Below are 21,472 nucleotides of genomic sequence, written 5' to 3' on the forward strand. Positions count from 1 at the left end.
GAAAGGACAGTCTTTCAACAAATGGTACTGGGAAAACTGTATATTCACATGCAAAAGAATGAAGTTGGACCTTTACCTTACACCAGACACAAAAATTAACTCAAAATGATCAAAGATAAATCTAAATTTATCAAGAAAAGCACAGATCAATATGAACAATCATATTCTCAACATCATATTGAAAGATATTTTTAAAAATGGAACAAATAGAAAGCTATCCCAGGTTTTGGATGGTTAGACATGATAGCATAAAATGGTCCCTTGTCCCAAAATTAGTATATACATTTAATGCAATTTGAATTAGCATTCTAATAAGTTTTCTCTTTTAATTTGTTTAAATGATCGTAATGCCTATCTCAAGTAATACAAGTCTAGGAATAGTCAAAATATATGAAACAGAATAATGAGGGGGGCCTTGCCTTCCAAGAAAGGAACCATTATAAGCACACTGTAATCAAATCAACATGGTATTGGCAAAGAATTAGTTAAACAGATTCATGAATCCAAATTAAGAATATAAAGCTGGGTCCCAGTCCATTTTAGGATTTCATATATAACACATGTGGAATGTTGATTTAGCAGAAAAGGAGGGCCTTATTACCTAATGAGAGGTGTCAGCACACAGCTCACTACCCATCCAAAAGAAAATACAGTTGGGCCTGTTTCTTACACCAGTCTCCAGAATAAATTCCAGAAGGATCAAATTCTTAAATGTAACGAATAACATAATAACAATCTTGCAAGAAAATTTAAAAGATGAGAAGAGGCCTGTGAGCCATGGCCGCTGAGCCTGCGTGTCCAGAGCCTCTGCTCCACAACGGGAGAGGCCACAACAGTGAGAGGCCCACGTACCGCAAAAAAAAAAAATGAGAAGACCCTCTTAACCAAGACTGGAAACCCAGAAGTTATGACAGGAAGGATAGGCATATTTGACTAAATAAAAAACTTAAATGTATGTATGCCAAAAGATGCTAGAGAATAGATTTAGTAAAAAATATTTACAAAGCAGAAGACAATAACAGGTTAATATTGCTCTACAAATCAAGGTGGAACAAAGAACACAACAGAAAAATGAACTAAGCATATAAAGAGGCAGTTCACAGAAGGAAAATTCCAAATGGCAAACAAAGGAAAGGATGCTTAAACTGACTGAAAGGTTGGGAAATGCACATTAAAATTGTAATGCTATGCCACTTTACTCACTGGTCTGGCAAAAATTTTAAAAGACTTTAGCATCTGTTGGCTGGAGAAGATACAGGGAAACAGGAATTTCCAAGCATTTTTTGTGGAAATGAGATATGTTACTTAAAAAAAAAAACAACACTCAACTGATATTCAGCAAAATAGAAAATTCTTGTATCTTTCAACACAGCAATCCCACTCATGGGACTCCAACCCTTAGATCCTATAAGAGACTCACTGTAGCAATATTCATGTTGGCATACAACCGAGACCAAAGCAAAGACCCACAGCTGAATTCCACTTGTAGAATATTATAGCCATTAAAAAAGAGTGAATTAAAGCTGTAACAGTTGACTTGATGAGAGTCCCACGAGATATTGCTGAGAGAGAAAAGAAAAGTGCATCTGGTACAGCACTTCTAGTAACTAGAAAACCAAACAAAACCCACATCCTGTGTATGTACATTTGCACATATTTACAATTATATGTAGGTTTATTCTTGATTATAAGAGTATTGGTAAAATACGGGAGATTACATAGCAGGGTGTTAATCTGCGTTATGGGGGGTATTGGTGGTAAACATGGGTGAAGGGAGGGAGAGGTCAAGCAAAAAGGACAAAGGAAAATTAGACTGCATAAAAAACATGTATTATGACCATGTATTCATCAGGTTCTCCAGAACCAATAGGGGATATAGATATATATTTACATATATTTTATTATATGTGTGTCTCTTCCTCCCTTTCTCTCTCTCTATTATAAGAAATTGGCTCACATGATTAGGGTGGCTGGGATGTCCCATCGTCTGCCATCTGCAAGCTGGAGGCCCAGGAAAGCTGGTGGTATAGTTCCAGTCCAAACATGAAGGTCTGAGAACCAGAAGAGCAAATGGTGAAAGTTCCAGTCTGAGGCCGAAGACTGATGTTCCAGCTCACACAGTCAGTCAGAGAGCAAATTCTCCTCCTCTGCCTTTTTGTTCTATTCTGGCCCAACAGATTGAATGATGCCCACCCACAGTGGGGAGAGCCAACTTCTTTACTAGGTCTATTGATTCAAATGCTAATCTCATCCAAAAACACCTTCACAGACACACCCAGAAATAATGTTTCATCAAATATCTAGGTGCCCTGGGACTTCCCTGGTGGTGCAGTGGTTAAGAATCTGCCTGCCAATGCAGGGGACACGGGTTCGAGCCCTGGTCTGGGAAGATCCCACATGCCGCGTAGCAACTAAGCCCATGAACCACAAATACTGAGCCTGTGCTCTAGAGCTCGTGAGCCACAACTACAGAAGCCCGCAGGCCTAGAGCCCGTGCTCCGCAACAAGAGAAGCCCCGGCAATGAGAAGCTTACGCACCGCAACGAAGAGTAGCCCCCGCTTGCCGCAACTAGAGAAAGCCCTCACGCAGCAACAAAGACCCAAGACAGCCAAAAATAAATAAATAAAATTAAAAAAAAAAAGACTAGTAAGTATCTGAAAAAGAATTTACTGCTGGCTCTCTGTAAGTGAATCAAGTGGATGTACAGCAGCAAGTAACACAGCATTGAAAATCAGCTACACACCATTATAAAAATAAATTACAACAACAACAAAAAGACAGTGAGAGAGAGAGAAATTCTTACAGAATTCCTTCAGAGGCTGTGATGCAACCTGGACTGACCACATCTAGACCCACAGCTGGATGGGGCCTAAGGCTGGACACTCGTGGGGCTGAGAGGCTTGGTGAGGATGGGCCAGCAAATGCAGCCCCTTTAGAGTAATACTGCCTGGTCCCCATTCCATGGGTCCCAAATCTCCAGGTGCAAGGGACCCTTCCTAGAGCTAAAACATGCATGGGACACCCAGAGGATGGTACACCGTCTGATCGGGAAGAGTTTGGAAAAGGCACCTCATCTCCTCATCTCCTGGCCATTGGGTTCCCCCCTCCAGCCTCTTTCCTAACAATCTCCCCACTTGGGGAAGTCAGCACCTTCAACATCCTGTTTCACACAGTTTGGAATTTGTCCGGATGATGAAGCGGAAGTGGGGGAACCAATGAGAGACTAGCCCTAGGTGTTTGGACAGGCACATGCCACTCTAATTTCCAATCAGGAAGAGGAATTGACCAAAGGCTCAGCTTGCCCCGGAACCAGAATAGGGCTTGAAGTAATCCTGCTGTTTTGTGGCCAGTTCCCAAAAAAGCAAGTTGAAAAATGTAGCTTGGGGGCACTGCAATTCACAAATCTGCAGGGTTGTAAATGATACCTATCCTCGAAAAATGTCTTGAGGTAAGTCATCGAAAAGGACTTGTAAGCAAGGCAGAATTGCAGGAAAGGGATTTCAAGAGGTAGCTTGGACTCGCCCTTAAAGTACATGATAAGCGGGTGAGCTTCCCCAAGGATGCAGTTGGCCAAAAAGGGCGTATGCGTTTTTCCTGAATATATTCAGGAAAATATATTTGGCCAACCAAACAGGCGAACAATGCAAATCAACACTACAAAGAGGTGTCACTTCACATCAAAAAAGTGAAGAAGGGCTTCCCTGGTGGCGCAGTGGTTGAGAGTCCACCTGCCGATGCAGGGGACACGGGTTCGTGCCCCGGTCCGGGAGGATCCCACATGCCGCGGAGCGGCTGGGCCCGTGAGCCATGGCCGCTGAGCCTGCGCGTCCAGAGCCCGTGCTCCGCAAAGGGAGAGGCCAGCGTACCGCAAAAAAAAAAAAAAAAAAAAGAAGGAATATTTAATATTTAGAAGTTATCATTCTTAAAATGACAATGTAAAACATACAAAGCTTTCATTGCCCTGATACTCTTGATAACTGTTTCATAACTAGACCAGATGTAAAAACCTTCGTTTCAGTTTGCATTTACCTTGGTCAAAATGGTGTCCACAAACATCTTCAACAATTTGGGTGTATATGTTCCTTTGTAAAAGCTCATCTCCTCATCTTCTTTTTTTTTTTTTTTTTTTTGGCCATGCAGTCTGCGGGATCTTAGTTCCCCGACAACCAGGGATCGAACCCCTGCTCCCTGCAGTGGAAGCTCGGAGCCCTAACCACTGGACCGCTGGGGAAGTCCCTCATCTGCTTTCTTAATGAGGAAAATATTTTATCTGCTAGTCCTGATTTTGGTCTTGCTGTTGAAATCAATACTGTTAATTCAGATTTCAGATCAGTTTCTGGTTTCCTGTTGGAGTATTACATAACTTTCACAACTTTTTTTTTTCTCCTCTTAAAGCAGGGGTCCCCAACTTTTTGGCACCAGGGACCGGTTTCGTGGAAGACAGTTTTTCCACAGATGCGGGGGGAGGGTGGTTTCAGGAAGATTCAAGCACATTACAACTATGGTGCATTTTATTTCTATTATTATTACATTGTAATGTATAATGAAATAATTATACGACTCACCATAATGCAGAATCATTATGGGAGCCCATAAGTAGAGCCCAATCACTGGGAGCCCTGAGCTTGTTTTCCTGCAACTAGATGGTTCCATCTGAGGGTGATGGGAGACAGTGACACCCGAAGTGCATTGCTTATGTCCAATCTACTCTGTAAGATGCAGCTTGTCACTTGCCACTCACTGATAGGGTTTTGATATGAGTCTGCAAGCAATTGATTTATTATGGTCTCTGTGCAGTCAAACCTCTCTGCTAATGATAATCTGTATTTGCAGCCGCTCCCCAGTGCTAGCATCAATGCCTCAGCTCCACTTCAGATCACCAGGCATTAGATTCTCATAAGGAGCGCACAACCTAGATCCCTCGCATGCGCAGTTCACCGTAGGGTTCGCGCTCCTATGAGAATCTAATGCCGCAGCTGATCTGACAGGAGGCGGAACTCAGGCGGTAATGCCAGTGATGGGGAGCTGCTGTAAATACAGTGAAGCTTTGTTGACTTGCCCGCCACTCATCTCCTGCTGTGTGGCCTGTTTCCTAGCAGGCCACGGACTGGTACTGGTCCATGGCCCAGGGGTTGAGGACCCCTGTCTTAAAGTATTCACAAAGAACTGTAGCCTATAGTGAATATTTAAAATACTGGAATACTCCTGTGAACATTATTGGGTCGTATTTGAATAAAGTAACATTTGAATCTTCCAGCAAGATTAGCAGTACTACACAGAATCCCTTGGTGAAATGACCAATTTAAGAACTTATTTTACTTCCAAAAGGCGTTATTTCTTGAACACCATTCACAAACTTTGTATAAAGAATACTTGTATATAAATTTATTAATTTATATTTTAGTTGCCAGAATGACTCATTGATGTGGTATATCCATGCAACGGAATATTATTCAACCTAAAAAGGGAATGAAATTCTGATACATTCTACAACATGGACAAATCTTAAAAACATTATTCTAAGTGAAATAAGCCATATGCAAAAAGACAGATTTGTATGATCCTATTTGTATGAGGTACCTAAAGCAGTGAAATTCTTAGAGAGAGAAAGTGGAATAGCGGCTCCCATGGTCTGGGAGGGCGGGGTGGGGAGTTAGTGTTTTAACAGGTACAGAGTTTATGTTGGGGATGGTGTAAAGATTTGGAGATGGATAGTGGAGATGATTGCACAACACAGTGAATGTACTTACTGCCACTAAACTGTACACTCAAAAATGGTTAAAATGGTAAATTTTATGTTATGTATATTTTACCATAACTTAAAAAAAAAAAGACTGACTCACTGTTATCAGGGCCACAAACCTACACTTACAAAATGGTAACAGCTGCAAGAAGCAAGACTAATTTCATCACGATGACTTCTGGCTTTCACAGTCCTATTTCTGCTTTTGCTTTTAACCTGACATCAGTGAGTTCTTTTGAAGCAGTAACGTCTCCACGTGGATTGCTAAGCCTTAACTGTTGAGGGAGAATTATAATCCTTTTTTTCTTGATTTTTTTCAGGGTCAGGTCCAGCCATGAAACTTGTGGGGCCTGGTGCAAAATGCATATGCGGGGCCCCGTGTTCAAAAATTAAGAATTTTTAAGATGTCAACAATGGAGCATTAAACTAAGTGCAGGATCCTTCTAAGCTCTGGGCCCTGTGCAACTGCGCTGGTCTTACACCCATGAAATCAGCCCTGCTCAGGATTCAGCAAAACACAAATTTCCTGAGAAATGCCAAGAAGGCGTTTATGCCTGGTAACAGGAGGTGTGAAAGCAGAAGCATGTGGCCCAGCGGCTGCAGCAGGCACTGGGCCACCCTAAGGGGAATCCCCTTGAAAACAAAGCCAACGGACTGAGCTGGTGGATAAAGGTGCCATCTTTGAGCCACAGAGTTGACCAGCTTTGGAGCTGCTCCAGCTCCAGGGAGGTAAGAACTCCAGTTTATTCGGAGTTTATTCTTTGTTTTCTGTTATTTACAACCAAGAATGTCCAACTGATGCACGTCTTATAGAAACGTCCTTCCTCATCCTTGCAGCCCCCTCTGGTTCCCCTCCAATCACTCTTCTTAAAAAAAAAAAAAAAAAAGCTTCCCTGGTGGCGCAGTGGTTGAGAGTCTGCCTGCCGATGCAGGGGACACGGGTTCGTGCCCCGGTCTGGGAAGATCCCACATGCCGAGGAGCGGCTGGGCCCGTGAGCCATGGCCACTGAGCCTGCGTGTCCGGAGCCTCTGCTCCACAACGGGAGAGGCCACAACAGTGAGAGGCCCGCTTACCGAAAAAAAAAAAAAAAAAAGGTGGAATTCCCTGGAGGTCTAGTGGTTAGGACATGGCGCTTCCACTGCAGCGGTCTGAGTTCAATCCCTCATCTGAGAACTAGGATCCCAGGAGCTGCGAGGTGTGGCCCCCCAAAAAAAAGCTAAAAAAATTTTGTTTTCATTTTAACTTTTTTTTCTTTTTTTAACATCTTTATTAGAGTATAACTGCTTTACAGTGGTGTGTTAGTTTCTACTTTATAACAAAGTGAATCAGTTATACATATACATATATCCCCATATCTCCTCCCTCGTGCGTCTCCCTCCCACCCTCCCTATCCCACCCCTCTAGGTGGTCACAAAGCACCGAGCTGATCTCCCTGTGCTATGTGGCTGCTTCCCACTAGCTATCTATTTTACGTTTGGTAGTGTATATATGTCCATGCCACTCTCTCACTTTGTCCCAGCTTACCCTTCCCCCTCCCCGTGTCCTCAAGTCCATTCTCTAGTAGGTCTGCATCTTTATTCCCGCCTTGCCCCTAGGTTCTTCATGACCATTTTTTTGTTTTGTTTTTTAGATTCCATATGTATGTGTTAGGATACAGTATTTGTTTTTCTCTTTCTAACTTACTTCACTCTGCGTGACAGACTCTAGGTCCATCCACCTCACTACAAATAATTCAGTTTCGTTCCTTTTTATGGCTGAGTAATATTCCATTGTATGTATGTGCCACATCTTCTTTATCCATTCATCTGTCGATGGACACTTAGGTTGCTTCCATGTCCTGGCTATTGTAAATAGAGCTGCAATGAACATTATGGTTTTCTCAGGGTGTATGCCCAGTAGTGGGATTGCTGGGTCGTATGGTGGTTCTAATTTTAGTTTTTTAAGGAACCTCCATACTGTTCTCCATAGTGGCTGTAACAATTTACATTCCCACCAACAGTGCAAGAGGGTTCCCTTTTCTCCACACCCTCTCCAGCATTTATTGTTTGTAGATTTTTTGATGATGGCCATTCTGACCGGTGTGAGATGATATCTCATTGTAGTTTCGATTTGCATTTCTCTAATGATTAATGATGTTGAGCATTCTTTCATGTGTTTGTTGGCAATCTGTATCTCTTCTTTGGAGAAATGTCTATTTAGGTCTTCTGCCCATTTTTGGATTGGGCTGTTTGTTTTTTGATATTGAGCTGCATGAGCTGCTTGTAAATTTTGGAGATTAATCCTTTGCCAGTTGCTTCATTTGCAAATATTTTCTCCCATTCTGAGGGTTGTCTTTTCATCTTGTTTATGGTTTCCTTTGCTGTGCAAAAGCTTTTAAGTTTCATTAGATCCCATTTGTTTATTTTTGTTTTTATTTCCATTTTTCTAGGAGATGGGTCAAAAAGGATTTTGCTGTGATTTATGTCATAGAGTGTTCTGCCTATGTTTTCCTCTAAGAGTCATTTTAACTTTTCACGCAAACTCAAACTACCCTAAAGAATTGTGTATTTGTGCTGCTTCCAGTCCCTCGAGCCCTACAGAGTCTGGCTTTCTCTCACCCCCACCTCTGTGAAAGTGCCCCCTGAAGTCTGGGAGGGCCAGCCAAGTACCTAGCCCAGCGGGCATTTTCTTGCCCTTGCTGCCATCCATGCTGAGGATTCCCAGACCTGGGCCTGCAGCCTTGGACTCTCTGCCAAGCAGTCTTTACCCCCACTTTGATTTTTTGGTTTTTTTAAAAAAATTAATTCATTTATTTATTTTTGGCTGTGTTGGGTCTTCGTTTCTGTGCGAGGGCTTTCTCTAGTTGTGGCGAGCTGGGGCCACTCTTCATCGTGGTGCACGGGATTCTCACTGTCGTGGCCTCTCTTTTTGCAGAGCACAGGCTCCAGACACACAGGCTCAGTAGTTGTGGCTCACGGGCCTAGTTGCTCCGTGGCATGTGGGATCCTCCCAGACCAGGGCTCGAACCCATGTTCCCTGCATTGGCAGGAGACTCTCAACCACTGCGCCACCAGGGAAGCCCTTGGGTTTTTTTTTTTAACACAAATAATTTTTTTATTTTTAAAGTTACAACCTACCGAGAAATTAACACCTTGTCAATCCAGAACAACACCGGCAACCATTCCTCATGCACTTCTCTTAGAATAGAAGTCCCCTCGGCTGGTAGGATGAGCCTTACGCTATGGAACCTTCTCTCCCACAGCCACGACCCCCTTCTATGACAGGCCCCTGCTACCCTTGTTCCCCCCACATCCCCACAACAGCATTCACCTGTCCCACCCCAGAAAGTGCCGCTCATGGTAACCGTTTGTAGAAAATGATTTTAATGGGTACAGCAAATACACTTTTTAGAAAGTCCTCTCTGAAAACCAGAGATGATGAAAATGAATTGTGTTCTTGAATTGTTTTTTTTTTAAGCCTTCACTGGGCCGAAAAGGTGTCATTCTGAATATTTGACTTTTGTCTTGGGTACTTGTTTTCCTTTAGATCCCCTGAGATATAAAGGAGAGCACAAGTCCGTTTTCCCAAATGAGTGAGCTGTTGAGCCCAGCGGGGCTCAGCTTCCGGCCCCTTTCCTGGCTCGGGGTCTTTCCTGGGAACCAGTTATTGCTTCCACGACACTGTGACAGGGAATGTTCCACAAAGGTCATGGGCCTGGTCACAGCCCACCTGCAATGACAACCCTGCGCTGAAAAACACACCAGCCCGAGAGCTCTTACCCAGAAGAAACATCTTCAGCCCGCAAGGTCACGGACACATCATTAGTGCAGTTTAGAGGAAATGCTTGTTTACTCCCACCTTGAATTCAGCCAGCATTTTGATGGATCTGGATCTTTTAAGCACAAACATAGCACATACATTTGGAAAACAGAAGTCCATGTTCCTTCCTTCTTCTTTTTTAAAAATATTTATTTATTTATTTGGCCGCATTGCGGCATGCAGGATCTTTCCTTGCGGTGCACAGGCTTCTCTCTAGTTGTGGCATGCAGGGTTTTTTTCTCTTCTCTAGTTGTCGTGCGCAGGTTCCAGAGCACATGGACTCTTGTTTGCAGCTCGCAGGCTCTAGTTGAGGCACGCAAACTCAGTAGTTGTGGCATGAGGGCTTAGTTTCCCCACAGCACGTGGGATCTTTGTTCCCTGACCAGCAATCGAACCCGCATCCCCTGCATTGTGAGGCAGATTCTTTACCACTGGACCACCAGGGGAGTCCCAGTTATCCATTTTATTTATTTGTTTGTTTTTTTATGGTTCCATATGGTTATTATGGACCATATGGTTATTTATGGTCTTCGTTGCTGCACGCAGGCTTTCTCTAGTTGCGGCAAGTGGGGGCTACGCGCAGCCTTCTCATTGCGGTGGCTTCTCTTGTTGCAGATCACGGGCTCTAGGTGCGTGGGCTCTAGAGTGCAGGCTCAGTAGTTGTGGCGCACGGGCTTAGTTGTTCCGAGGCACGTGGGACCCTCCCGGACCAGGGCTGGAACCCATGTCCCCTGCGTTGACAGGCGGCTTCTTAACCACTGCGCCACCAGGGAAGTTCCAATTATTCAGTTTTAATGTGGATGGAGTCATAGACAAAACGTCAATGAATGAGTGTGGCTATGCTCCAACAAAACATTGTTTACAGACCCTGAAATTTGAATTTCATAATTTTCATGTGTCATAAAATATTCTTTTGATATTTCCCCAAGCTTTAAAAAATATAAAAAACCATTCTTAGCCCACTGGCTGTAGGAAAACTAGCAGAGGGTTGGATTTGGCCTGCACGCCACAGTTTGCCTACCTGCCCATTTCCTTCACCTTGCAGGGTTTTTTTTTTTTTTTTTTTTTTTAGTTTCCGACGCGCAGGCCCAGCCGCTCCGCGGAATGTGGGATCCTCCCGGACCGGGGCACGAACCCGCGTCCCCTGCATCGGCAGGCGGACTCCCAACCACTGCGCCATCAGGGAAGCCCATCACTCTTTAATAGACTAGATAATTTATTTTTAAAATATATTTACTGTTTGTTATCTATACTCCTCTTTTTTTCTTCCCAACCTCCAAGAATGCAAGCTCCAGGAGGAGGAGATTATTTTATTCACTGATGTATTCCAGGCTCCTGGAATAGGGCCTGGCACATGGTAGGCGGTAACTAAGCACTTGTTGAATGTATAAATGAAAAATGTTGTAATTACTCTTATAATTAGCAACCTATTATACAAAACAACAAACCCATAAATCTTCCGTGACTCCCAGCCCTAAGGAATGAAGTCCACAACTTAGCGACGCGTTGAGTCTTTCAAGTCCCGGCCACTTCTCCAGACCCGCCCCCCAACTCCCGGCCGAGCACGCGCAGTTCACTCCCCGCGACGCATCGTTACGCCAGTAGGAGACGCCCCAGCCCGGCCTCCCTCAAAGCACTAACACCAGTCCCACGTGACCGGCGTCGCACCCAGTGAGCGTCACGTGACGGACTCAGTTTTCCTCCAATCGTTGTGCACGTTGTGGGGATTCCACCCAGGACCTGGCCTGAGATTTAAAACACACCATTCCCCCAGCAGCCAAACGGGCCGGCTCCGTCAGCAAGCTGGGCGGCGATGTCTCGCAAGTGTCCTCTCGTAAAGCCGCTTCGGGGAGGCCCGGGCCTACAACGTGTTCAGTCCCGGAAGTGACGTCTCCCAGAGGGGCCGGAAGTGGCAGTGGAGGGAGGGAAGATGGCGGAGGTGGTGAGTCCGGTGCCCGGGGCGGGGCGGAGGGAGCCAGGGGAGGTGGGTAGAGCCCGAGGCCCCCCAGTAGCCGACCCTGGCGCCGCGCTGTCTCCCCAGGGGGAGATAATCGAGGGCTGCCGCCTGCCCGTGCTGCGGCGGAACCAAGACAACGAAGATGAGTGGCGTGAGTGACGTCGGGGGGCGGGGCTAAGGAACGGGGGGGGGGGGGGGGGGGAAGAGCCAACCGACCCCGGGGGGGGGGGGGGGGCTTCTAGAATCCTGGAGCGGGCGGGGCGCAGATACTCGGGAGGGGCGTGGCTTTTAGCCGTTTGTGAGGGACCGGGCAGGGCTTGGAGAGGGGATGGCACTTGGTGACTAACGGGGGCTTGAGCGAGCAGTTCCAAGTGCTGGGGCTTAGGAATCGGGCCTCGTTGTGGAGTTCAGGTCGTAGGAGGGTGGAGCCTCATGGCCTGGTCTGTCTAAGGCCCTTGCCTCTGCTGTCCCACAGCCCTGGCTGAGATACTGAGTGTGAAGGACATCAGTGGCCGGAAGCTTTTCTACGTCCATTACATTGACTGTGAGTTCTGGGCCGGGATGAGGTGGGGCCGCAGGGTTGCGGGGCAGCCTCTGGCACTCCTTCCTGAGCCATCCCCACTGCTGCAGTCAACAAACGCCTGGATGAATGGGTGACCCACGAGCGGCTGGACCTAAAGAAGATCCAGTTCCCCAAGAAAGAGGCCAAGACCCCCACCAAGAACGGACTTCCTGGGTCCCGCCCCGGCTCTCCAGAGAGAGAGGTGGTGAGTAGGTCCCCTGCTTCACCTCCTCTCTCCTGCCTCCTACTTTTCAAATCTCTTGGCCTCAGTGGCTCCTGGATGGGCTGGAGGCTGTGCCCTCCCACCCTGGCTTCAGCTTGTGAAGGATGGGGGCCAAATTGCAGATGTAGCTTCCAGAGTCCAGTGGCTGTTCCTGTGTCCTTGAAAGGGCAGAGGGTGGGGTTTGATCACTCCATGCTGAGGCGGCCCTACTCCCCTTCCTGATCCCACCACCAACCCCGCCCCAGAGGAAGACCCTGGACCTATCTCTACAGCCGGCCTCCGCCCAGGCCAGCGGGAAGACCTTGCCAATCCCGGTCCAGATCACACTCCGCTTCAACCTGCCCAAGGAGCGGGAGGCCATTCCCGGCGGCGAGCCCGACCAGCCGCTCTCCTCCAGCTCCTGCCTGCAGCCCAACCACCGCTCAACGGTACCCTCAGCAATTCCAGGGACCTTGCTTTCCTCTCAGGTCCCACCTTCTCTACCTTCTGACCCACCTGTCCTGGTTTCTTTCTGCAGAAACGGAAGGTGGAGGTGGTTTCACCAGCGACCCCAGTGCCCAGCGAGACAGCCCCAGCCTCAGTTTTTCCCCAGGTGAATCCCCCAAACCATCTCTTCTTCCCTCCCCTTCTTCTAACCTCTGGTAGCCCCTTTTGGGCTCATTTCACAGCTATGTTTTCTATTCCTACTTTCTCATCTGCAGAATGGATCAGCCCGTAGGGCAGTGGCAGCTCAGCCAGGGCGGAAGCGAAAATCGAATTGCTTGGGCACTGATGAGGTAGGTCTGAGGAAGAGGGAAGCTGGGTGAAAAGGAGGGGACATAGGCAGGGCGGAGACTTTAGTGACTAGTTTAAAAATGAACAAGGGGTGCTGAGCAGAGATGGCGTTGGTGGGACTGGGAGTGAGGTGGAGCTGGTTCAGATCAGGCATTGGGTGATTTTTTCTACATTCCAAATGAAAACTTTCCAAGTCTTGGTTTCTTTAACTGGAAAGTGGGGATTTTAGTACCTCCCCCAATAGGTTTGCTGTTAGGTTTGAACAAGGAAACCTGTGGAAAGGCTGTGAGCTGTAAAGTGCCCTGCTTGAATTGTCTCCTGTAACCTGGTGTCTTCCACCGGCCTTGGGCAGGACTCGCAGGACAGCTCAGATGGAATACCGTCAGCTCCTCGCATGACTGGGAGCCTGGTGTCTGACCGGAGCCACGACGACATTGTCACCCGGATGAAGAACATCGAGTGCATCGAGCTGGGCCGGCACCGCCTCAAGCCCTGGTACTTCTCTCCATACCCACAGGAGCTCACCACGCTGCCCGTCCTCTACCTCTGCGAGTTCTGCCTCAAGTATGGCCGAAGCCTCAAGTGTCTGCAGCGTCACTTGGTATGAGGGGTCCCAGGAGGCCATCCTCCTAGCAACCCCCCACCCCTGCCCCTAATTCTCCTCTCTTCCTCAGACCAAGTGTGACCTGCGACATCCTCCAGGCAACGAGATTTACCGAAAGGGCACCATCTCCTTCTTTGAGATCGATGGACGTAAGAACAAGGTCAGTGGCTGAGGGGCAGTGGGGAGTCCTTGTCGCCGGGAGTCTGAGGGAGTCGAGTGAGCAGCTTCTTTCAGCTCAGGAAAACACTGACCATTGTGGCTAACAGATCTGTTCACCCCATTTACTGCATTCCTGCTGTAGGGCAGGTGGTGGGAGATATTGTACAAGGTGAATTGGACAAAATCTCTGCTGAGAGCTCACAGGGGAAAACAGACATGCTAATGGCTGCATAGATCCCAGTGTGATACGTGTCATGAAACACAAAGGGTGGGTTATCAGGATCCAGAAGAGGTGGACAGCAAAGCTTCACAGAGGAGGTAACCTTTGAGCCATGACACAGGCAGTGGGTTCTGAAGGGCAGGAATGGATGCTGACTCCAGAGATACTGCGGGTTCAGTTTCAGACCACCACAATCAGGTGAACATCGAAATAAAGCGGTCACACAATATTTTTGGCTTCCCTGAGCATATCAAAGGTACATGTATGCTGTGCTGTAGTCCGTTAAGCGCGCAGTAGCATTGTGTCTAAAAAAACAATTGCAGTGGTAACATTGAGAATCACGGGTCACCATAACAAATATAATAAGGAAAAAGTTTGTAATATTATTGCAAGAATTATAAAAATGTGACACAGATATGAAGTGAGCACATGCTTTTGGAAAAATGGCAGTGATAGACTCAATGCAGGGTTGCCACAAACCTTCAATTTGTAAAAAAAATGCGTTATCTGTGAAATGCAAAAAAATGTGCAGAGACAGTGTAAAAGGCGAAGATCCTTTCTTCTGGCTGGAAGGCAGACAGGATGAGGCAAGGCTGTCTTACATGGGACAGAGCTCAGGTGGTGGGATTGAGGTCAGCTGGGAAGTGGGGACACTACAGGTTTGGGGCTTCAAACCTGCCTTAGTCTGGCTGTGGGGAGGAAGAAGGGCATAACCTGGAGGGACTTTAAAAGTGAAATGCCTCCATTCTTGGGGCCTGGAGGGCGGGGAGGGAGAGGCAGTCACCTAGACTGCCAGGGGACAGCTCTTGCTTGGGTGCTGGGGGGACTTGAGAGGAAGATGCTGCTTTAACCACTGTTAACTGTGTTAAGTGTGTGGGCTTGGGTATCCAAATGGCCGTGTCCAGCAGGTGCTTAAAAAGCCAAATCTGAAATGCAGGAAAGTTGTGAGAATAGAAGTAAAGTAGCAAGATTAATAATTTTGCTGGGGCAGCCCTTGAGGCAGTTATTTTGTCAAATTCCGGAATTCTTTACCCCTGTTGTAGAAGAGCAGATCAGTTCTCAAGAGACGTGACTGGGGGTTGCAGAGTGTTGTTTTTTTGACAACCAGTTTCCTAAGACTGTCACACAGGCAGAGCTTTTCTCATAATCCTTGGTCAGTCTTTCTTTGCGGGGACACATCAGTTTGTTGACTGGTAACTGTGGCAGAGGGCAGTAGAGGCTTCCAGGCCAGAGTTAGATGGGGTATGGAGAGCACGAGTAGACCTGCCCAGCTCACCGGGGGGCGGGTGCTTGAACACCATCACACAGCTGAAACGTGGGCTCCTGGACACTAAGAATGGCCCGTGCGCCGGACACACTGACCAATGGACTGGGTCAGGCCCCAGGGAGGAAGGTTCCTCACCTATCAGCCTGGGGGACAAAGAAGCTTCAGGCTGACCCTGGCCCAACGGCCATGCTCAAGGCTGGGTACCCAGGGTGGTGACAGACCTTTTCGTTTGCAGAGTTATTCCCAGAACCTGTGTCTTCTGGCTAAGTGTTTCCTCGACCACAAGACGCTGTACTATGACACAGACCCTTTCCTCTTCTACGTCATGACGGAGTATGACTGCAAGGGCTTCCACATCGTGGGCTACTTCTCCAAGGTGAGTGCTCTTCCAGGCTGTCCTCAGTCCTGCCCTGAGCTAGGTCCCTTCCCTCACACTCACCTGCCCCTCTTTTCCAGGAAAAGGAATCCACAGAAGACTACAACGTGGCCTGCATCCTGACCCTGCCTCCCTACCAGCGCCGGGGCTACGGCAAGCTGTTGATCGAGTTCAGTGAGTACCTGTGCTGCTGGCCGGGGGCTGGGGGCAGGTCCTGGGCGGCCCAGGCCCCATCGCTGTCTCACGCACAGATGCTGCACACAGACATGTCGGGTTGCTGTGTTCTCAGCCCTGGCTGTGCAGTCCAGTCACCAGGGGAACTGGCTAGAAATAAAGATGAGACCCTCCCAAGGTTCTCTCCATACTGGGGTGACTGCCCTGTTCATCTGGACTAGGTTTTCAGCCCCTCATAGTTCCTCGGCCAGGGTTCTAAGTACCACTCAACTTTTCCCAAATCTGACTTGTCTGCTCCTGCCCAGGGCACGGGCAGAAGCCGAGTGAGCCACTCCTGCTCAGCTGTCTGGTCCTGTGTGGTTATACACGTTCCTGGGCAAGGACCTGTGGTTTATTTCCCTACTTGTTCTCTGAGCCTTGGGGACAGCAGGTGTCACGTCAAACGTGACTCACAGGGATCTGGCCTCTGCCCCTCATCAGACATGAACTCTTCATTAGCCCCCAAGGCCCCCTCTTGCTTCCCAGCCTCTTACCGTCATTCCATTCAACTCACCACTCACTGCACCCTTGGGATAACCAAGCTCTGACCCGGGAGATGAGGGAGGCTTAGCTGTCTGGTGAAGACTTGGAGGCTTGACTTGATCACTGACATGTTCTGAGAAATTTTATTGGTATAGAAAGATGCCAAGATGTGGTCACATCCTCGGGAAACCTGCCTGAAGAGCAGAAGGTTGCTGAAAGTCAGTCTAGCCTTGGAGCTCAGCCCTCAGTGGAGATGGGATGTGTGCGGGGCCACCAAGGAAATGTGCTCAGTTGTGCCCGGCAGGAGCAGACAGGGCACTAGAAGCACCATTCCAGGCAGCTCCAGAGGGTGGGCCGGTTGTTGACTGGGAGGGGCTGGGAGCTCCTGCAGCTGAGGAGGCAAGTGTGGCCTCCAGTTGATCTGTCAGGACTCTGCATGCACTCCCCCCAAAGTTGAGTAAGAACTCAAGTGTGCCCCTTCCCTCTTCCATGCTTCCTTCCTCCAAAGCACAAGTCTCTCTGTCCTCCCCACCGGGCTGCTTGGTGAAAGTCACAGGAAGTTGGGCAAGAGGGTCAGACTGGCTGATAAAGATGAATCAAGGGGGAAAGGAGAAAGGGCTACGATCCAACACAAGGCTCGTTATGACTGAGGATAAAGAAGGGCTTCTAGAAGTAGTGGAGACATCTCAGGGCCCTGATGGGGAAATGAATACTGTCCAAGAGATGTGAAACCGCTCAGGGTTTTGCATGGCCTGAGGGTCTCACCAGGAACTGCCTGCCAGTGCCCAGTGGTCAGCAGGGTAGAGGAGGGCACAGCAGTCAGAATGGGAGGGAGAGAGCCACTGGAGAGGTAGCTACTGCTGAGGAGTGGCCTCCCTCTGACTTGGGAAGTGCTTTGGCACCCTTCTTGCTTCCTCCCAGCCATCCGTTCAGGCCAGCCTGGTCTTAGAGCCGCTGATGCGTCTCAAGTCACAGCCGAGGAACTGATTTGACTGAGAACGCAAGCATCCTCAGGCCTGGACCAGAGGTGGGGTCTTCCCCTCTTCTCTCCTCACATATCCAGGCGCAGAGAGTCTGGTATGACTGAGGCAAGTTGGAGGCACTTACTTTCCACAAACCATTTTCTCTGCACTCCCCGCATCCCACCTGTAAGCCCTCACTGGCTTCTAGTTGATTGTAGCTACTTCTCTCAGTGCCCTCAGCACACAGGTGAACAGTACGCTCACTAGTCCTTTACAAGGAAACTGAGGCACAGAACTACCACATGGCAGGCCCAGGATGGAAGCCATGCAGTCTACCTCTGCAACCTGCATTCCTAAACGATGGTCGCATAACGCTGTGATTGCTTACCCACCCCCTCCTGCTCCATTGCTTTAGGCTATGAACTCTCCAAAGTGGAAGGGAAAACGGGGACCCCTGAGAAGCCCCTCTCGGATCTTGGCCTCCTATCCTACCGAAGCTACTGGTCCCAGACCATTCTGGAGATCTTGATGGGGCTGAAGTCAGAGAGCGGGGAGAGGCCGCAGATCACCATCAAGTGAGCCTGGCCCTGCCTGCCCGGGGGTGCATGGCATGACCTGTCTGTTCCCGGGCTTTCTCACTCTTCGGGCTACTGGGGGCCTGGGGTGGAGATGTAGGCCCCCAGGGGACCTGATCTTTGCCCTCCCACAGTGAGATCAGTGAAATTACCAGCATCAAGAAGGAGGATGTCATCTCCACTCTACAGTACCTCAACCTCATCAACTACTACAAGGTAGGGAGGCAGGCAGGGGGAGACAGGTGTGTGTAGGGGTGCAGAGAGCAGGCCCCACGTGGGCTGACCTGCCTGGCCCCGTCTCCTGTCCAGGGCCAGTATATCCTCACACTGTCGGAGGACATCGTGGATGGGCACGAACGGGCTATGCTCAAGCGGCTTCTTCGGATCGACTCCAAGTGTCTGCACTTCACTCCCAAGGACTGGAGCAAGAGGGGAAAATGGTGACCAGGCACTGCCCGTGGCAGTGCCAGCAAAGCCAGCAGAACTGGGGCTGACGGCCCATCCCTCCCCCACTGGGGTCTCCAAGAGGCGCGCCAAGGGAGAGAGGGCAGAGGACAACTCCACAAGGAGAGGACAGGCCTGGTAAAGGCCTGCTGGCGCCTAGCACCAGGGCGAGCTCAGGGCTCAGGTCAACTCCAAGGTCGGCTGGCCGCAGGCCCAGGCCTGCTGTGAACCAGGGACCAGAGGGAGCCAGGCAGCTGTGTACAGTGAGATGGGGGGTGCGGGTGGCTTGTATAGAGGACTGGTGGCTGTACAAATTTCTTTTGTAAAGTAGGAGCTGGGGTGGGGTGGGGTGGGGTGGGAACTGGCTGCAGAATTCTGGCCTCTCTTGCCCCACTGCCCCCGGCAATAAACTGTTTCTATAGGTCAGAGCTGTGAAAGGTCCTTGTGGGAAAATGGGCAGTGCTGGATCCAAGGTGCTGGCGAACTTACAGGTGTTCTGTGAAGAGCTCCTTTATTGGGGTGATGGAATCAGGCTCCAAAGTGAAGAAGGGTTTACTGGGGTGAAGGGATCGGTGGCTTTCAGTTTCAAGCTCTGGTTCTCAGTCCTCGGGTACCTGTGCGTGAATCTGCAACAGGAATCACCTCTACTATTGGATTTCTGCAGTATAGTGACTGGGTGGCCCAGATCCTCAGGGGAGAGACCCAGCTGCTCAAAATCATAGCCCTTCTAGAAGGCCAGAGAAGAGTGGTGGGTAAGCCATGCTGCCCCTACCCAGTCTAATCCTCCAGTCAGACCCAGGTTCCATCTGCCCCATTGTTCTCCCCAGCCCCGAAGCCCCCAGATTCACTCAGGGACAAGATTCTGGAACACTTAGGAAACCACCTTGAAGGGGTGGGGGGGTGGGGGGTTGGATGGGGTCTGGGAGGGAGGGGGCCCATCCATGTACTCACCGCTGCAGCGAGGCTGGGCCAGGTCAGGGCCCCACGCACTTTGGCATCGGGACCGGGGATAGTCTCCAGGCCCCACAGGGTGAAGCTGCTGAAACTGGCTGTGGCTCCAATAAAGCGGTCCTGGGGAAGGGGCCCCGGCTCAGCATCGAGGCCGCCGCTCCCACCCGCGCTCCCTTGCAACCCTATACCCCCGTGCTCACGAAGTCGCGCTCCAGCGCCTCCGGGGGCTCCACCAGTTCCCGCTCCTCTTGCTCGTCATCCTCCAAACCCTCCGAGAAGTCCTGCTTCCCCAGCAACACCTCTCCCTTCTCTTCTGTCATCACATATCCCACGAGGCCGGGCGGCACCACCACCTCCTCGCCGCGTAGACTGCGGCCCCGGAACGACACTTCCAGTCCTGGAGGAGGCAGGCGAAGGGCCCCAGTGAGGGTCTGATCCAGGCCTACCGGAGCAAGGCCGGTAGCCGCCCTCCCGCCACCTTCGGCGGACCACGATCCCCGGGAGCCCTCGCGCCGCTCCTCGCGGAGGAGAGCGCGGCGCCGGCGCGGGGGCTGCCGGGAGTCGTAGTCCAGCCGAGAGCGCTCACCGTCGGGACCCTGGCGGATGGCCGGGGTGAAGAAGAGCCCCACGGGGGCGGGCCGGTTAACCAGAACCTCGCAGGGCATAAGGTGCAGCAAGATGAGGGCGGGATCGCGCAGCGTAACAGGGCGCAGGTGGACGCGGCGCTTGTCGACGGCTTCTCCGTCGCTGCTTTCCATTGTCCGTCGCGACGCCGTTGCTCGCAGGCTAAGGCCAAAGCTGGCGCGTAAAGCGCGCGGAGCCTGTCGGGAGGCCTGGGGCAGTCAGCGCAGAGCCTCCTGGGAAGCGTAGAATTCTCTGACGCTCCTCTGCAATACCGCCTGTGTTCGAGCCCCAGATTTTTTTCTTGAAAATTTTTTTCCAATAGTATATTTTTATTGTAAAACATCAACACGATCCCTAAGAGTTCACTTTTTATATATTGACTGGTAGAGAGTGTTTTGTTTTGTCTTGTGTGTGTGTTTAACTAGGGATATCAACCCTTCCTCAAATGTGTTGAAGATACTTTACCCGAGTTTGTCTTACAAACTTCTGTATTGGTCATTTTTATTACAGAGAAGACTTTTGTTTTTTGTAGTTAAATATATAAGCCTTTTCGTTTCATGTCTAGCTTTCGCAGTACTTTCCCTTTTGATTTCTTAACTCTTCTTTAATGTTTATTTGTCCTGATACCCAACTTAAATAGATTTTGGCAAGTACTCTCATAAAACGAACCCATACATAACTGGTAATTAACATTAAAATTGCATTTAATTTATAGATTTGAGAAAGAGAAAAGCATCCTCGGACATCCAGGAGCTGGCCTTGGTGTTCTGTTGAACATGAACAATTTCACAGAACATAGACATCAGACAAGGTCACTCTGTGATGTGAAGGATCAAAACAAAAACAAGATCATTCTGTAATCATGTGAACACTGACAAAGACACAAATATTGTCCAACACACAAAAATAATGAAAATCCCTCTATCTTGGATAATATGTTTCTGTTGCTACTTTACCAATTGCAGCTTTAGCCTCCGTATAGTTAAGATCTGTTAACATATCCCATCATAGAAATACTCCCACTTGCTGACAGCATCCAATCCAGAGAAAAGTCCTACTTCTTTAAACCCTCCCTCATATCCCCAACACAAGCCCAAATCCTAGAAATCCTTCCTAATCCCTTCTTACTGAGATACCCCACACTGCAAAACTAATAACTACAGATGTGTGCCTGGTGGTCTTTGGCTGGAGGGTATTGACAGATTGAATAGAATTTTGCTTTCATTTTCTACCAATCATAAGATACATAATACCATTTATTTATGTCTCCTTTTATGTCTTATCCGTACGGTTGTGAGGTTTTCTTCTTTTATACATATTTTAAAGTTTATTCCTAGATAGCTTATATTGTTTCTATTACAAACAAGGTCCTTTTTTTCTGTTTTTCCTTTTACATTCTGATTATTATTTATCTATAGCAGAGGTTGGTGAACCTCACATTTGTTCTCTGACACAAGTACTCAGCTTTGTCATTGTAGCCATAGAGGGCTTCCCTGGTGGCACAGTGGTTTAGAGTCTGCCTGCCGATGCCAGGG

At 48.9% G+C, this 21,472-nt stretch overlaps 2 protein-coding genes across 6 annotated transcripts; one reads left to right on the forward strand and one right to left on the reverse strand.

Moving 5' to 3' along the window:
- Positions 1–11,207: 11,207 nt before the first annotated feature.
- Positions 11,208–18,790, forward strand: KAT5 (lysine acetyltransferase 5). Of its 5 annotated transcripts, none has more exons than XM_029208928.1 (14): positions 11,208–11,485; positions 11,585–11,651; positions 11,976–12,044; positions 12,131–12,267; positions 12,558–12,713; positions 12,803–12,877; positions 12,987–13,061; positions 13,412–13,660; positions 13,734–13,823; positions 15,545–15,685; positions 15,766–15,859; positions 17,759–17,918; positions 18,053–18,134; positions 18,228–18,790. In XM_029208928.1, the coding sequence occupies exons 1-14, from the start codon at positions 11,474–11,476 to the stop codon at positions 18,360–18,362; spliced, it is 1,542 nt and encodes a 513-aa protein (XP_029064761.1). In that variant the 5' UTR covers positions 11,208–11,473; the 3' UTR covers positions 18,363–18,790. The 5 variants fall into 5 exon arrangements, with proteins under 5 accessions (XP_029064761.1, XP_029064763.1, XP_029064762.1 ...); XM_029208927.1 differs by having other exon boundaries at positions 11,228–11,485; positions 12,531–12,713; positions 18,228–18,399; XM_029208930.1 differs by lacking the exon at positions 12,558–12,713.
- On the reverse strand, positions 15,870–20,111 carry RNASEH2C (ribonuclease H2 subunit C). Its single transcript, XM_029208931.1, has 5 exons — positions 19,900–20,111; positions 19,514–19,710; positions 19,314–19,433; positions 18,852–18,988; positions 15,870–16,575 (listed from the first exon to the last, which is right to left on the reverse strand). Exons 1-4 carry the CDS (start codon positions 20,069–20,071, stop codon positions 18,962–18,964), a joined length of 516 nt encoding a protein of 171 aa, XP_029064764.1. The 5' UTR covers positions 20,072–20,111; the 3' UTR covers positions 15,870–16,575; positions 18,852–18,961.
- Between the last annotated feature and the right edge of the window lie 1,361 nt (positions 20,112–21,472).

The sequence above is a fragment of the Monodon monoceros genome, unplaced genomic scaffold (assembly GCF_005190385.1).
Source record: "Monodon monoceros isolate NGI ecotype Baffin Bay Population unplaced genomic scaffold, NGI_Narwhal_1 Super_Scaffold_7, whole genome shotgun sequence".
In the NCBI taxonomy this organism is placed as follows: domain Eukaryota; kingdom Metazoa; phylum Chordata; class Mammalia; order Artiodactyla; family Monodontidae; genus Monodon; species Monodon monoceros.